We start from the raw sequence: 16,575 nt of genomic DNA on the forward strand, positions 1-16,575 counted from the left end.
AGATAAGGATGCCCTCTCCTGCTTCCACCCCTCCCAGTGTCCTTGGGGACCCCTTCCTAAGCTCCCCACTATGAAAACCTCACCCCCTCTCAAGTCATCTGGCTTGCAGGCCCACCAGTGAGTGCCCAGCCAGTCCCTGTAACACATTAGGCTTGGCTGGGGTGATCCTAAGCTGAAGTTGCCTAAGTGGTGTGACCTGGGGGTTGGTCTGGCCATGTGAATGCCTATCTCATTGGAATCAGGCTGAAAAGTGGGTCTCGGGCTCCTGCTAACTTCTGGGGATAGAGGGGCATGGGTGGGAGCATATGGTCAAGTAGGACCAGAGAGTGCTCCATGTGGGGGTTCTCCTGGATCTGTGAGTCAAGGCCCACCAGGCATTGGTGGCAAGTGTCCTGGTCAAGGCCTGGGCAGAACTGGGTGATCTTCAACAAGTCATGGTCTTCTCTGGGCACCTGCGTCTCTTTGGTGACCGGAAGACATGACTTCTACCTCTTTGGGGTCTGGGCACCCCTGGAACACATCACGGGCACAAACTGCTAAGTTTTACCCACAATTTCACGCATGGGATGCAGGTCCTCAAGCCCTACCGAGGATCCCAAGTAGCTCTGGAATAGAAGTGCTCAGGGGCCTCGTGTCGGGTCTCCCTTGGGAAACCTCAGCTCTTACCCAAATTGGGAGAGAGGCTCAGAGCTGCTGGGGCGCACCAGTGCCCCAGTCTCCGCCCCATTCTTGCCACCGCCAAGAGCCCGGAGAAGGAAGACGAGGCGCAGCCGGCTCACCTGAGCTGCAGGTCCGGGGGGCTTAGGCACCGCCTCCCACCTGAGGCCCGAAACCCCGCCCACCTAGGGCCCGCCCCAGCCCCGCCCCCCTGGCGAGCCCTCCGCTCCGCCCCTCCCCTGCCGCGGGGTCTAGTCTCCAGCATCCGTTTCCTGCCCCAACTCGGCTCCTCGCTAGGGGCCCACTTGAGCGACTCTGCTGTGTCCTCGCTACGGGATCCTCCCTGGGTCTCCCTTGAAACCCGAGGCTTCTGCGGCTCCTGGATCTCTGTCCCCATCCGCAGACTTTGCCCCGGCGTCCACTGTGGGATCATCAAAGGACGTAGGTGTGGGCCTTCCTCCCCTCGCTTCCCCCCAGGCCCTTGACCCCACGCCCTCCACCCCCACCAAGCAGGCCAAACTTTTTTTTTTTTTTCTTAAAACATTTTTACTCCTTTCAACCCAGAAACATCACATCTAAGCGGAAGAGAAGGGAGGGGAAGAGACGAGGGCATGGGGTGGGGACTTCGATGTGCGCTTGCGGAGGCCGAGCCGGGAAACCCTCTCCCCGCCTTTTGGCGTCCCCTATCCCACCGCGGCGGGCGGGCGAGTGGGTGTTGAGGGGACGCCCTCAGGGGCACTTCCGCTCCACGCACTGCTTCCCTCCCTCCTCATATTCCTGCTTGGAGATCCACATCTGCTGGAAAGTGCCCTGGGGGCGGGGGACGACAGAGGCCTTCAGGGCGGCCCTGGAGAGAGGAGGGGACGCCCCTCCCCACATTCCACCAGCAGGCCCAGCCCTTGGGAAACCCTCCCCCTGCCCTGCGAGCCCCGCCTCTCCCGCCCATATCCCTTCCTCCTCCACCTCCCCAAGCCTCCCCGCCCTCCTTCATATTCAGAGGGTGAATACCCCTCCTCCTGTCGTTCAGTCAGAACATTGGTTCATTCATTCAACAAGTATTTATTGCGCACCTGTCTGCCCTGGGCCACGTGCTGTCTTCGAGGGGGGAGTGGAGCTTAGAGCCTCAGGCCAGCCAACCTGTCCCCCCAAAGCCCCCACCCCCCAACACCTCCTGCACCTTTCGCTCCATCAGGCCTTACAAACTTGTCAAGTCTCCTGCATTCCCAAGAACAATCTTTCCTCCACCCTCACCCTTCCTGCACCACCTAACTTCTAGTTGGAGTGGTCTTCACCACCCACGCTGAACCTTGCCCCTTGAGGGTCTCCTGCACTGGGCATCCCAGACTGTCCCTTCTCTTGGATGGTTGCTTCACCTCTGCCTGAAAGCTAGTGCCTGTGTCCCTGGTACTGACCCTGTTTTCTGGGCTCACAGAACCAAGCCCTCCAGAACCAGCTCCTCCACTCCTGGGACTTCTGCTCAAGCACTAAAACCCCACCCCTTCCCCCAGTCTCCAGTCTGCAATGCTCAGCGCTGAGTACTGGACCCAAATACTCAGCTCTCTTTCGGACACCTCTTTCTGAGTCTCTTGGGACCTCAAACTCAGCATGTCCAAGACTGAGTTCCCCTAGGCCTGGCCCAAACCTGCTTCTGTGGTCTCTCTCACCTTCTTCTTCTTTTTTTTTTTTTTAAGTTTTTTTTTTGATGTTTATTTATTTTTGAGAGAGAGACAGACAGAGCACGAGTGGGGAAGGGGCAGAGAGAGAGAGAGGGAGACACAGAATCGGAAGCAGGCTCCAGGCTCTGAGCTGTCAGCACAGAGCCCCACGTGCGGCTCAAACTCATGAGCTGTGAGATCATGACACTTAACCCACAGAGTCACCCAGGTGCCGCTGGTCTTCTCACCTTCTATACTAATGCTGTCTGACACAGTGGCTATTGAGCACTGTGGATGTCGAAATGTGGCTAGTCTGAACTGACGTGCACTCTACAGTTGTAAAATACACAACAGATATTGAAGACTAAGTCCAGGAAAGAGAATGTAAAATATCTCACTTTGATATTGATCACCCATTAGAGACTCCTGGGTGGCTCAGTTGGTTAAGTGTCCAATTCTTGATTTTGGCTCAGGTCATGATCTCATAGTTTATGAGTTAGAGTCCCGCGTCCGGCTCCAAGCTAACAGTGTGGAGTCTTCTTGGGATTCTCTTCCTCTCTCTCCCTCTTTCTCTGCCCTTCCTGCAGGTGCATGGCTCTCTCTCAAAATAAATAAATAAAATTTAAAAAATTATTGGTCACACCTTGAAATTATAATATTTTGGATATATTGGATTAAATAAAGTATATATATATATATATATTTTTTTTTTTCTTTTAACTAGAGGTGCCTGGCTGACTCAGTTTTTTTTTTTAATTTTTTTTTTTTAACGTTTATTTATTTTTGAGACAGAGAGAGACAGAGCATGAACGGGGGAGGGGCAGAGAGAGAGGGAGACACAGAATCGGAAGCAGGCTCCAGGCTCTGAGCCATCAGCCCAGAGCCCGACGCGGGGCTCGAACTTGCGGACCGCGAGATCGTGACCTGAGCTGAAGTCGGACACTTAACCGACTGAGCCACCCAGGCGCCCCCCCCCCCTTTTTTTTTTTTTTGGCTGACTCAGTTTTTAAGTAACCTCTGCACCCAACGTGGGACTCAAAATCACAACCCCAAGATCAAGAGTCGGATGTTTCTATGAATGAGCCAGCCAGGTGCCCCAAAGAAAGTATATTTTTTCATTCTTTTTTTTTTTTTTTTTTTTTTTTAATTTGAGAGAAAGAAAATGTGCAAGCGGGGGAGAGCGGCAGAGGGAGAGAGAAAGAGACACAGAGAGGGAGAATCTTAAGCAAGCTCAATGCTCAGCACAGAGCCCAACTTGGGGCTCGATCCCATGACCCCAGAATCATGACCTGAGGCTAAATCAAGAATCAGAAGCTCAACCAACTGAGCCACCCAGGCACCCCAAAGTATATTCTTTAAACTTAATCTCACCTGATTCTTCAGGCTCTTTTAAAATATGGCTATTTAGGGGCGCCTGGGTGGCTCAGTCGGTTAAGCGTCCGACTTCGGCTCAGGTCATGATCTCACGGTCCATGGGTTCGAGCCCCGCGTCGGGCTCTGTGCTGACGGCTCAGAGCCTGGAGCCTGTTTCAGATTCTGTGTCTCCTTCTCTCTGTGACCCTCCCCCGTTCATGCTCTGTCTCTCTCTGTCTCAAAAATAAATAAACGTTAAAAAAAATAAAAATAAAATAAAATAAAATATGGCTATTTAGAAAATTTAAAGTTGTATATGTGGCTCGCATTACATTCCTGTTGACCACGGCTGCCAGGAGCTAGCGTCCTGAGCCTCATCCTGGACTCCTTCCCTCTTCCCTCTTGTATCCAAATGCTGTCCACATCTGTCAGTTGGACCTGTGATGAGCTGCCACTTCCACAGCCTGATACCCACTCCTCTGTCAAACCCCACTCCCAGCGGAGACCACAGCAGCCCTACTCAAGCCACTCTCCACTCTGCTGCCCTAGTGAGTGAGCTTCCTAAACTCGGATATGACCGCGTCTGCCTATACCTTTTGGTCTCACCTGCCTCTCCCTATAGCCCCAGCACCCTCTCTCTCTTTGCCTCAGAAGTTCTTACTCAGTCTTCCATCTCAACTTCAACGCTCCTCTGAGTTCCTTCATGACCCTTGAACTAGATCTGGTCCTCCCTTGAAGGGACATCCCTGCACTTTGTGGTCTCTTCCTGTTTAATGGCCTCAGCCTCTGGACTCTGCCTTCTCATGGGGGCCGGGACTAAGCCAGGCACACAAGTAGGCATGGCTGACATGTTCCCGGCCCTCAGCTGACTTCACACTATCAGCCTCCTCTATTTCTGACCCTTGCTTCTGTCTCCTTGAGGGCTGCCCCTCTGAGGGATGTCCTTCTTGCTCTGTTGTGGCCCCGCTGTCCCCTCTATGTGGCTGATGCCCGTGAGATGAAGTTTGCATCTCCGGCTCCCTGCTCACCGTCTTGCCTGTGCCCAGTGACAGGTCCAGACAGGACCCTTTGCAGGGTCCCCTTGTGTCCAGCTCACACCCTGATCTCCTCATGCCTGACACAGTCTTCCCAAACATGCCTGTGACTGTCACGTTGCTTCCTCCCCCCAACTTCTGTGTCTCCCCTTTGCTAAGAACAGTGGGTGCCCCATCCACAGTCTCAACCCCAACCAGTCTCTCCAGCTCCTTTCCTTCTGTTCCCTGATTTGCCCCGATGGAGCATTCACTGGCTGCTCTTTCTCAAAAATATGTTTGTTGAATGAATGAATGAATGAGGAGGCAGGCAAGAGGATGGAGCTGTTCGGACCTGCCCCTTTCCCACAGTCAGTGCTAGGCCAAGCCCTGTCCCTCTCACCAGCGAGGCCAAGATGGAACCCCCGATCCAGGGGCTGAACTTGCGCTCCATGGTGCTGTTGCTGGCGATGAGCTTCAGTCGCATGCTCTGGGGAGAAAGAGAGGGGCAGGCAGGGGAGGGGGGGGGGGGAAGCAGACACCTGGGTTCTGGGAAGGGACAGGGCTGGAAGTGGGGAAGACTGGGAAGTCACAGGGGGAGTGTCTGCTCTGGTGGCCAGATGCCTGATGTTGGGGAAGGAGGAAGGACTAAGTCCTAAAGAGCTAAGCCACGACTGGAGTCCAGGGCCCTGGCCGCGGTGGGCTCTTACCGGTGGGGTCTTCTGGGAGAGCTCTCGATTGAGCCTGTCAGTGAAGCCCTGGAGCAGCGTGTTCCCGCCAGTGACAATGACACTGCCATACAAGCCCTGAGAGCAGAGAGGAGTGAACCTTCAGGGAAGGGCCCCTCCCCGTCTCCCCACTGCTCCTGGGCCCCTTTGCCCAGACACAGGCTTGGGCCTCACCGGGCGAATGTCGATGTCACACATGCCAATGCTGGTGGTCACCACGTGGCCCACACCTAGCATGGTGTTCCCCGACAGGCCCTGCCGAGAAAGGTGATCTAGGTTTCCAGCCTCTGCCCCCTCTCCCCAGACCCTGGCGATCCTTCCCAGCCTCCCCGACATGCCGGCATCCAGGGAATCCAATGAGCCCCCACCTCAACACCCTCCGCCCAGCCCAACCTTGACATTGGAGGGATCAAACAGGCCCTCAGGGATGCGGAGCCGCTCAGCGCCGTAGTCTGTGTTGTAGCCATTGGGCATTTCATAGTGCACTGTGGGCATTTGCGCAGCCACCCTGCCCAGGAAAGAGTGAGACCCTGCCTGGGGGTGCTCACAAAGGACCAGAGGTCCCCCGAGAGTCCCAGGCCTGTCCTCTTTCCCACCCTCCAGCAGGGAATGCCACTCACTGCTCATCGTAGGGAGAGTCTGAGACCTGCAGCACAGAGGCCTGGAAGTCCTGGATCACCTCCTGAGGACCCAGGGAGGTCGTGAGGGCCTGGTCTCCCTCCTCAGCACCCCCAAGTACCCCCACCTGCAGGGCCTCTCTGTCCCTTCCCCTCTTCTCATGGTAGGGGACGAGGAGCTGGGGAGGGGCAGGGGCTATTTCGGGGGACGCTGTCCTCACATTGCACATGTAGTTATGCCAGGACTTGGAAACCTGGGGTAGCTTCTCCTTCTTCTTCCAGTTTGGAGGGGCGCCTTCCCGTACGGGTTCCTGTGGGGCACAAAGCCTGTGAGCGCCCTTCCCCACCCCACACCTGCCCAGCCCACCTGGACCACACCTGTGCTCCTACATCAAACAGGCACTGGGTTCTTTGCTCTGTTGTCCACAAAAGGCAGCGGAAGAGAGAGAATAGGGAGAGCCTGTTCCCGTGTCTGTCACTCATGCAGCAGTGCAGCTATCTGAAAGGCCCAGTCAGAGGAAGCTAAGGGCATGGGGAATATAGTAAGAGATCAGACAGAACCTTAAGGGGCTTTTTCCTGAGCCGTGTTCCATGTGGGGGTCCAGGATGGACCCTTGCATGCAGTGTCTCACTTAACACGGCAGCCTTGCATGGTGTTATTCCACTTTGCAGGGGAAGAAACTGAGGTTCAGGAAGCTTCAATCTCATGCTGTGGGGTCACACAGCTTTTACATGGCAAAGGCACACCTTGAACCTGGGTCTACCACACTGACCCTCCTACATCCTGCTCCCAGCTGGCTGTATGGCCTTCAGCATGCCTGGACCTCTGATGCTTCGATTGTAAGTTGGGTCCTCTGGGGGCCCTGCTACACCCTTTTCTGGTATCTGGTGGGTCAGTGGGTCAACAGTCATAGGGTGAGTGCCCAGGACTCCCCAGAGACCCCACCTTGGCTGCAATCATGTAGGGTGGGATGATGTCAATGGCCATTTCCTGGAAGAGCTCCCGGCACTGCATGGAGATGAAGTCTCCTGCCAGAGGTGACTTGACAATGCCTGGAAAGGGAGGGGACGTTAGGGCCTTGTCCCCCAAGACACCCCCGAGCCCTACCGAGGCCTCACCTTGCTGTAGGACGTAGCCGTCATGCACTGGGATGGCCGTGGTGTGGGTGGCCCCGCTGTCCAGCACCAGGCCCGTGGAACGTCCATTTGCAAAGCTGGCATGGGATGGGTAAGTCAAAGACATGGTGGCAGTGATGGGGCTGGGACTCAGGTCTGGCCTGGTCACCCTCTGCTGTCCTGGTCCAGCCCATTCACAATCTGCAAATCTCTCATTCTGGTTTATGACCCATGACTAGAGGAAAGCTCCTGAGACCCCTGTCACTTCTTCCCTGTCTGAATCACAACTTCTTCCTCTTTTTCTTCCTTCTGAGCTCCCAGTCTCTCTGGAGTCTTGGTTCAGTGTTCTATTGGCTCCTTGAAATGGGGGGCCATATTGCCCCAATGCCTAGCTCAGGAGTTAATGCAAGGTAGATCCAAAAAAAAAAAAAAAAAAAAAAAAAAAAAAAAAAAAAAAAATCCTTGATTGGTTATTTGGGGAGGAAACTCCTCAGTGTTATATCCCTCCCTGTTCTCTCCAGTCCCAGCCCCTGCTGTCTACTTGGCCCAACTCTGTCTGTCTGTCTCTGTTCAGCTTGATCCAAGGAATAGGAAAGAGCCACTGATCTGGCCGCCTCGGGGTCAGAAGGCCCACAGAAGGCCCTCTGCACTAATGGGGCACAGAGTGGGTGTCTGCCATCCAGGACACTAATCTGCACAGAATCAGGTCCAGCCTCCAGTTTAGCACACCATGAACCCCACCCTGGCCCTCCACCCAGGCAGAGCAGCTCAGCCCAGAGGATACGCGGTGAGCACAGCCGTCTTGCATAAGAAGAAGGCAGGAATGTTGTACTGCTCGAACATCAGCTCTGTCAGCTTCTCCCGCTTGGCCCGTGTATTCCACTGGGGAGAAAGTACAGGAGGGGAGGATTCAAAAAGGGGGAGGCACAGACCCATGTACGACACACACATGCGTGCGTGCGCACACACACACACGCACACACACACACAAAACTTGGACTGGGGAGAGTTCAGGCCTCTTGATCCACATAGACCTTTAGAATGTGAGAACTATGGAGAATTTTAAAGATCACACTCCAAATTCAGCTGAAGAAGATAAAACTCAGAGAGGGAGAATAACTTCCCCAAGATCACACAGAAAGCTCTGGGTAGAGCTTGGTAGAGTCATAGTCTCTTGACTTCTGGCCCAGTGTTCTTTATTTTATTTTTTATTTTTAATTAATTAATTTAATTTACTTTTTATTATTTTATTTATTATTTTTTTAATGTTTATTTTTGAGACAGAGAGAGACAGAGCATGAATGGGGGAGGGTCAGAGAGAGAGAGGGAGACACAGAATCCGAAGCAGGCTCCAGGCTCTGAGCCTCAGCACAGAGCCCGACGCGGGGCTCGAACCCACAGACTGTGAGATCATGACCTGAGCCGAAGTCGGACACTCAACCGACTGAGCCACCCAGGCGCCCCTAATTATTTTTTTTTAAGTAGGCTTCACACTCATGACCCTGAGATCAAGACCTGAGCTGAGATCAAGAGTTGGACGCTTAACCAACTGAGCCACCCAGGCACCCCTCAGTGTTCTTTATTGTACAATATATACTTCAGGCTCCTTTCAGCCTCCAATTTATACCTCTTTCCCATTTTAATCATCTCAGAGGGAAGAAAGCTGGGAAGAGGATTTCTGGGTAAAAATTGTGGATTGAATACAAACATCTAATTTTATTCTCTTCCAAGATCCCAGCAAAAGTATAATAAAGGGGCAATTTAAAAAGACATAAACCCATGTCACCTGGCTGGCTCAGTCACTAGAGCATGCAACTCTTAATCTTGGAGTCACGAGTTCAAGCCCCACATTAGGCTTGAGAATTTGGGCTTGAGATTTCTTGAGGAAAAAAAAAAAAGGCATAAACCCACAAAAGCCAACCAGTACGTGAGAAGATGCTCAACATTGTTGGCCATTAGCGAAATGCAGATCAAAAGCACAATGAGATGCCATTTCATACCCACTAGTGTGTTGATAATAATCAAGGGGAAAATAAAGGTATAGAGAAACTGAAACCCTTGTACATTGCTGGGGGGAAAGTAAAACGGTTCAGCCACTGTGGGGAACAATGAGTAGTTTCTCAAAAAGTTAAACATAGGATTACCATATGACCCAGCAATTCCACTCTTAGTTATATATCCAAAGACTTGAAAACAGGTACCAAATAAATCCATACATACAACTGTTCATAGCAGTACTACCCACAATAGCCACAGATGGAAAGTCCCCAAAAGTCCATGAAGGGAGAAATTGGAAAAACAAATTGTGGTATATCCATACAATGGAAAACTACTCGGTCATAATACAGAATAAAGTACTGACATATGCCATGACATGGATGAATCTTGAAAATATTATGCTAAGTGAAAGAATACAGACCCAAGAAGTCACATGTTGTATGATTCCACTTATGAGAAAGATCCAGAATAGATCTATTCATAGAGACAGAAAGCAGATTGATGGTTACCAAGGGCAGGGAGAGTAGGAAGAAACTGGTTAATGAAAATGGATTTTCTTGGGGGGTGATGAAAATGTTTGGGAACTAGATAAAGATGATGACTGCACAACATTGTGAATGTATTAAATGCCACCAAATTGATAACATTAAAAAGTTAATTTTATGTTATGTGAATTTTAGTTCGAAAAAGAGAGACAGGAAGAATCTTGGGACAGACACCCTCAAGAGTTGGGAGTAACAAAGAAGGAGAAAACAACAAATTTTTGAAGAGCGGAAGCCAGATAGTTGAGTGGTAACTGACCTAACAGATTCAAGAACACTGACTCCTAAGCAGGTAATGGAAAAAGCCAAGAACAGCCTGTGTCAAATTGCGGACTTCTCACAGGGTTCAAGAATTTGTAGTTTCAGGCATCTCTGGCAGTTAAGGTTAAGGGAAAGCTTAAAAAAAAAAAAAAAAAAAAAAAAAAGAGTGTTTAAAGCCATTCAAGTAATAGCTCCCTAAACTCTCTCCCCAGTTCCATCCATGTCACTGAGCTATTTATTACCCATCCTAGCCTCAGCAGAAGACTGGAAGTTTATTCTCTAGACAGAATAACACTGAGGGGCTCTGGACTGGTGGGACACGACACAGTTGGGAGTGAAGACACTAAAAACAGGAGAATTAAGTGATTCCATGCATATTAAATGCTGAGAACCTCAGCCCTATTCCCTCACTCCCAGAAAGGGGGTGACCAGGCCTGTCTGTAGGGTACAAGCTTTCTCCATGGGTTACATCAGAAATCTATAGATGCCAATTATCAGAGGCTGCCTAACAAACACCCCAGGCAAATCATCCTATAGCAACATCCTCTATCACCACAGCCAATGAGTCCCCCCACTTCACATGGCTTCCAATCAGTGTTTTAGTCCACCACTTGTAAACATAAGCAGACAACCAAGGATTGGCAGAAATCTAAGAAAAGCCTCTAAAATGAGACAGAGATCCCCCAGAAAGAGGGTAGAGAGGGAGTGGCTGGGTGGCTCAGTCAGCTGAGTGTTTGACTCTTGGTTTCGGCTTAGGTCATGATCTCACGGTTTGTGGGTTGGAAGCCCCTCATTGGGCTCTGTGCTGACAGTGCAGAGCCTGCTTGGGTGTCTCTGTCTCCCTCTCTATTTTCCCCTCCCTTGCTCTTTCCCACATGCTCATGCACTATCTTTCTCTCAGAAATAAATAAATAAATGGCAGAGGAAAAAAAAGCAATTTGGATGAACAGAGATTATGTAGGGAAATGAAAATTTCCAAAAACAGAAACAAAACTAATGATATCCTGAGTGAGCTAACATCATATTTCACCCATGAAGAAAGAATTGCATGTTCTAAAAAGTAACATTTGTAGAACCAAAAAACTCTTGAAAAGTAAAACTACAGAAGCAGAAATGAAAAACTCAATAGAAGAATTGAAAAATAAAGTTGAGGGAATATCTTGGAAATTATAGGAAGAGGGACGCCTGGGTGGCTTAGTTGGTTAAGCAACTGACTGGCTCAGGTCATGATCTTGTGGTTTGTGGGTTCGAGTCTCGAATCGCGCTCTGTGCTGACAGCTCAGAGCCTGGAGCCTGCTTCAGATTATGTGTCTCCCTCTCTCTCTGCCCCTCCTCCACTTGCACTCTGTCTCTCTGTGTCTCAAAAATAAATTTAAAAAAAAGTTAAAAGAAATTAGAGGAAAATATGAAAGGAAGGAAAATATAAGAAAAAAGATAAGAAAATTAGAGGATGAATTCAGGAGTTGTAAAATCCAAATAATACTTTCCTAAAGAAAAAACAGAGAATATTAAGAGAAATCAATCATCAAATAAGGAACTAAAATTACTTAAATAATTACTGAATTATTTTTTCACTGAATCGAAAGACATAGATTTTCAGATTGAAGGGACATAATGAGTATCTAGAACAATGGATGAAAACAAACCAATATAATATTGAGAAATTATAGAACACTAAGGACAAAGTGAAAATTCTATAGGCTTTCACAAAGGAAAGCATTACATCAAAAGATCAGGAATTAGACATCTCTGCCTTCTTTATTGTTATTTTTCCTTTTATTTATGGGTGTTTATTTATTTATTTATTTATTTATTTATTTATTTTGAGAGAGAGACAGAGTGCAAGTGAGGGAAGGGCAGAGAGAGTGGGAGACACAGAATTCGAGGCAGGCTCCAGGTTCGGAGCTGTCAGTACAGAGCCTGATGAGGGGCTTAAACCCATTAACCATGAGATCATGACCTGAGCCAAAGTCGGACAGTTAACCTACTGAATCATGCAGACACCTCACCTCTGCCTTGTTGATGGCAACAATAGATGCTGGAAGACAATGCAGAAGGACCTTCAAGATTCTGAAGAAAAATGATTTCCAATTTGGAATGTTATACCTAGCTAAGCTATCAATCCAAGGTCAGACATGCAAGGTCTTAACATTTTTACTTCTCATGACCTTTCTAAGGCAGTTACTGGAGGATATGCTCCATGAAAATAAGGGAATAAATCAAGAAAAGGAGTGATGAGATACAAGAAACAGGACTTCTAACACAGGAGAGAGGTGAAGGGATGCCCTAAGATGATGGTGAAGGGAGATGTCAGGATGATATCTATGTTCTCTGTGTAGAGGGCAACAAGTCCAAAGTGGAGCAAATCACTGGGATTTTGGAGAGATTTCTTCAAGAAGATGAAATTGATAGAATATCTAAAGGAATTAATGTTTTGAGAAAGGATGTAGGTAACATAAGCTGATGAGTAATAAGCAGATGAATAATTTAGGGTCATATTATTAAGCAAATAGAAAACTAAGTCAAATAAAAACCAGCACAATTTTTAGCTTTAGGGAAAACAGAAAGCTGTGCAAGGAAAAGAAAAGTGACCATAGTTTATTGCCCAGGCCAGACCTTATTAGCATACATAAACATAAGAGTGTAAATACTGAATAATGATTTTTAAAAATCTAAAATACAACTGTATTTGTATTAAAGTGTGTGGTGTGGGCTGGAAGAGGAAAGTGAGCTCAATGTTTTTTTTCTATGGTGGGAAATCAATGCCTAAAACTAAAAAAATCCACGAGCAGCCTTTTGAGTGTGATATTTGCAGATATGGAAGAACCTGACCCCCCCTCCCAAAAATAGCTAAAAGAAAAGCCTCTGGAAAAGGGGAATGGAAGGAAGATGATATGAAGGCAGTTTTTTTCCTTAACATGTTTTACAAAGGAAATTGACAATGTGCATATATAACATTGACAAAAAAAAATTTAAGTTAAAAAGTCAAACAAGGACTTTGGTGAAGAAAACAGCAGGGATGGACTGAATGGGCAAAAGATAGGAGTGGATAGAATAGGAAGGTGGAAAGGAGACTAAACCAGGGAGGAAAGAAAGTGTTTTTGAAGATGGTGATGGTGGAGTTGGAAGCAAAGTCTGAAAAGTTAAGTGGAGTGATTGATGGCAGAGGCTTTGGGAGGGGTGGGAGAGACAAATGGCAGAAAGAATGCAGGGAGTCCCTAGGGCTGGACTAGGGGCTGGATGAGGCACTTACCGGGGCCTCGGACATGAGCACTGGGTGCAGGTTTGGCTCAGACTTGACGTGTTTACTGTAGGTGTGATCCAGGATGGCACGGAAGCACTCCCAGTCCTCAACTGGGGCCAGGAGACCAGCGGGGAGAGATGAGAGTGGGCCGGTAGGGGTCCAGGGACAGGAAGCAAAGGAAGGAGGGAGGCCAAGTCCAGAGGAGGAGATGTGAGATCAGTTTCAGCAGAAATCCCCCCTTCCTAGGAATCTGTCGGGCCCCTGGGCTGGGAACCAGGCAGCTGTGGGCAACTGCAAGGTAGACTCTGTGGGTGTGGGGTGATGTGCCCCCGGTTGTAGTGTGTGGGCTTCGGGTCTGTGTCGGGAGATGGTGGGTAGGGGCTCCTTACTCATGCCATTCTTGAGGGGCGACATGACCTCAGCTCCATCCCGAGGCACATGCAGGGCGTTGGTGTCGATGTGGAAGATCTTCCCTTTCTTCTCTTTCTCCCCCTCCAACTCCAGCCCGCCCCCCTCCTCCGCGGCCAGCAGCCCCACCGTGGTGGGGAAGTCAGCCTGGAGGGGGGCATGGGCAGGAAGAGGGATCAACCTCTTGCCCCTGTCCAGGCCCATGGCAAGGCCCTCAGCCCACCCCTGGGTTTACTCCCACATTCCCGCTCTGCAGAGCTTCTCTCTGTGTTGTGAGAACCCTGGGTCACTGGGAAGCCTGGAGGGGAGTCCGGAGTCTCTCGGACTTGGGGATGGGGCTGGAAGGCTCACCTTGGGGCAGTCCTCCCCAGCGTACCCAGCGCGGACTGAGAAGGAGCCAATGTCAAAGACCAGCGCCCCCACCTCATCTGTGCGGGGAGACAGGTGTGTGAGGGGACCTCTCCCAAACTCTCTCCCCCTGGATAGCTCCGAGAGGAGGTCAGGGCAGAGCCACAGTCTCGCCACCTTCAACGCCGGCCGGGGTAGGTGGGAGCTCGGCCTGGAGTCCGGATCCTGGGAGTGGGGATCAAGCCTCCAGAATCCCTTCTTGCCCGGTGGCCTTATTCAGGCCACTCTCCTCGCCGGGAAAGAAGGGGCCAGGGGGGCCGGGAGGAGGTGAGTTGAATGATGGAGAGAGTGAGCCCAGTGCGCGCGAGCGACCGACCTGGGAGGACCAAAGGTAGGAGTGGCGCAGGACCCAAACCCAGGGTGGACCCATTCGAGCGCCGAGGTGACAGGCCCTGGGGTGCCCAGAGCTCAGGTCGCGCGGGTGAGGGGTGCAGGGCTGCCGGCGAGGCCGCGACAGGCTAGGGAGCCTGAAGCCCGAGGCTAGCTCACCTCCGCCGTAGACGCCCCCGCTCATAATGCCCTCTCAGCGCGGCTCACGGCCCGTGGGCGGCGGCGGGATCAGCACCGAGGCGGCCGGACAGCTCCCGGGATCCCGGGCGGGGCGGGGCGCGCAGTGGCCAATCAGGAGGTCGGATCCCCCGCCCCCAATGGCGCCGCAGATTGGCTGCGAGGCAAGACAATAACCCGACCGGGGGCCGCTGCTTTAAAGGGGCAGACACCAAAACTTCAAGATTGTGGGGAGGATAGCAAAGACTTTGAGACTGACCCTAAGGGATAACCAGGTAGAGAGCTGGCTGGCGTACAAAAGAGATGGAAATCTTGTCCATCTGGAGATCAGGACGCCGCAGGATGACTGATGGGGCCCCTGCTTCCTTACTGTTTTAAATGGGGTCGAGGAGAGGGCTCCGTAGTCCTGGAGTCTTCCATTCTCAGGCTCCTGAGCAAGGTTCCGTCATACCCAAGTCTGAATGAAATCGCCCGGTGAAGGAGGGAAAGGAAGAAGGGAAGAAGGAAAGAGAGAGGTACAGGAGGGGGTGTGTCTCCATCTTCTCCCTGTTTCTTTCCACCCTCGTCTTTCTAATGGCCCCTCTTTTCCTCTCCCGTCCCTGGCGCCTGGGCCCTATACATACACACGTGTACCGTGTTCACCCATTGGTGCTGAGCTAACCCATCTTTAGCTTCCTTTCCCCATCTATCTCTCCCCAGCTGTTCTCCTGGCCTGACACCACCTCCACAACAGTTTTAATAGCAAAGGTCAGGGAGCTACTTCTACAGACTCGCTTAGCTGAGAGACTCTTATGTGATGTGTGCCTGGTATGTATGTGCTTACACGTGTGGGGATATGTGTGCATGTGCATATGCATGTGTGTGTGTGTATACATATGTGCATGTGAATATGTGTGTGCTGAGGGCACTTCCACCTCCTTTCTGGGGTGGGGGGAGAGCATGGAGACCATGGATGGCACAGGAAGAGGGTACTGTGTGACAGCCAAAGCCCCTGAAGTTTCTCTGCTCACCAGATGCCCACTCTGGAAGAGATTCCACCTGTCTCCAGCCAAAGGACAGATAGTTTAAGATGGCTCATTGATTACCTACTGACAACAGTGGCCCTTCACATGCCCAAGGTTGGTTGGGAGTCCAGGCCTAGCTCTTCAGTCTGGAGGCATTCAGGCTTAAGTGCAAGAGGTGAGCTGTAGGGGAGAGAGCTGACTCAGTGCTGGGAAATTGAAATATTCCTGAGTGAGTTAGTCATTGGCCTCCATAAATTGAGACCTGGATGAATTGGATGAGTGCCCTCGACCTCTTGGCACCTGCATTCTTCATCTTACAAAATTATTATTATTATCGTTATTGTTATCATTGCTGAGGTGAGGATTACAGGGACGCTGGAGTGGAAAGTGATTCTGTTCGTGACCTGCACCTCTCCTTTTGTTGACATTTGATGATGTTGCCTCACTTCCCCTGTAAATTCACCTTGTCAGTTCCCATCAGCCCTCCCCTACCTCCATTAGGATCTCAGATTCAGAGACTGCCCCAAGTCAGGAGAAACCTTACTGATCCTGGATCCAGCCCCTGGATTTTACAAAGGTTTCTGCAGATTGAGGCAAAGCCCTGTCTTGGGTCACAAAGCCCACTGGGGCAGAGCCAGGACTAGAACTTACACCTCTTATCAGCCAGTTGAGAGATGACCTTATTTCATAACACTTTTGTGTCCTGGTCCAAGCTTCACTGTCCCCATCTATAGTACTGCTGGTGGTAAGGACTCAATCTGATGCCAGAACCAAGTGCTTGGCTAAAAGCTAGGCACACAGGACTAGTCAGTAAACGCTGGTCCTAAGAATGCTCTTGGGGAGTTTTTGAAGCTTAGGAAAGCTTATTATTCATAAGTTGGAAATCTGTAGTATTGTAATAAGAAGTGAATGTTCCTCTCACAGTTGGTGGAAAAACTATAGCTGGCTGACTACACAACTGGACTTGATTTACCTCCTAGTCAACCGTGGCCGATTTTCATTTGTCATTCCATTGTATTATGATTGTATCCTATTATGTCAGTGGTTAAGGTAAAATATTATTACTC

The 16,575-nt window shown here is 50.3% G+C and overlaps 1 protein-coding gene across 1 annotated transcript; it reads right to left on the minus strand.

The window, feature by feature from the left end:
* Positions 1-1,243: 1,243 nt before the first annotated feature.
* On the minus strand, positions 1,244-14,511 carry ACTL6B (actin like 6B). Its single transcript, XM_042922904.1, has 15 exons — positions 14,487-14,511; positions 14,314-14,389; positions 13,941-14,148; positions 13,571-13,736; positions 13,191-13,291; positions 7,921-8,018; positions 7,140-7,234; positions 6,967-7,073; positions 6,242-6,331; positions 6,024-6,085; positions 5,797-5,911; positions 5,578-5,658; positions 5,386-5,481; positions 5,079-5,165; positions 1,244-1,467 (listed from the first exon to the last, which is right to left on the minus strand). Exons 1-15 carry the CDS (start codon positions 14,509-14,511, stop codon positions 1,387-1,389), a joined length of 1,488 nt encoding a protein of 495 aa, XP_042778838.1. The 3' UTR covers positions 1,244-1,386.
* Between the last annotated feature and the right edge of the window lie 2,064 nt (positions 14,512-16,575).

This window comes from Panthera leo, chromosome E3 (assembly GCF_018350215.1).
Source record: "Panthera leo isolate Ple1 chromosome E3, P.leo_Ple1_pat1.1, whole genome shotgun sequence".
In the NCBI taxonomy this organism is placed as follows: Eukaryota; Metazoa; Chordata; class Mammalia; order Carnivora; family Felidae; genus Panthera; species Panthera leo.

What these genes read in the sequence shown, in the direction of transcription:
- ACTL6B (XM_042922904.1), bottom strand. Translation starts at nt 14,511, where the DNA reads ATGAGCGGGGGCGTCTACGGCGGAG. An exon ending in GACTCTCCCTACGATGAGCA is followed by an intron (nt 5,912 to 6,023) that starts GTGAGTGGCATT and finishes TTTCCTGGGCAG; the next exon opens with GGTGGCTGCGCAAATGCCCA. An exon ending in TCTCCCAGAAGACCCCACCG is followed by an intron (nt 5,166 to 5,385) that starts GTAAGAGCCCAC and finishes CTTTCTCCCCAG; the next exon opens with AGCATGCGACTGAAGCTCAT.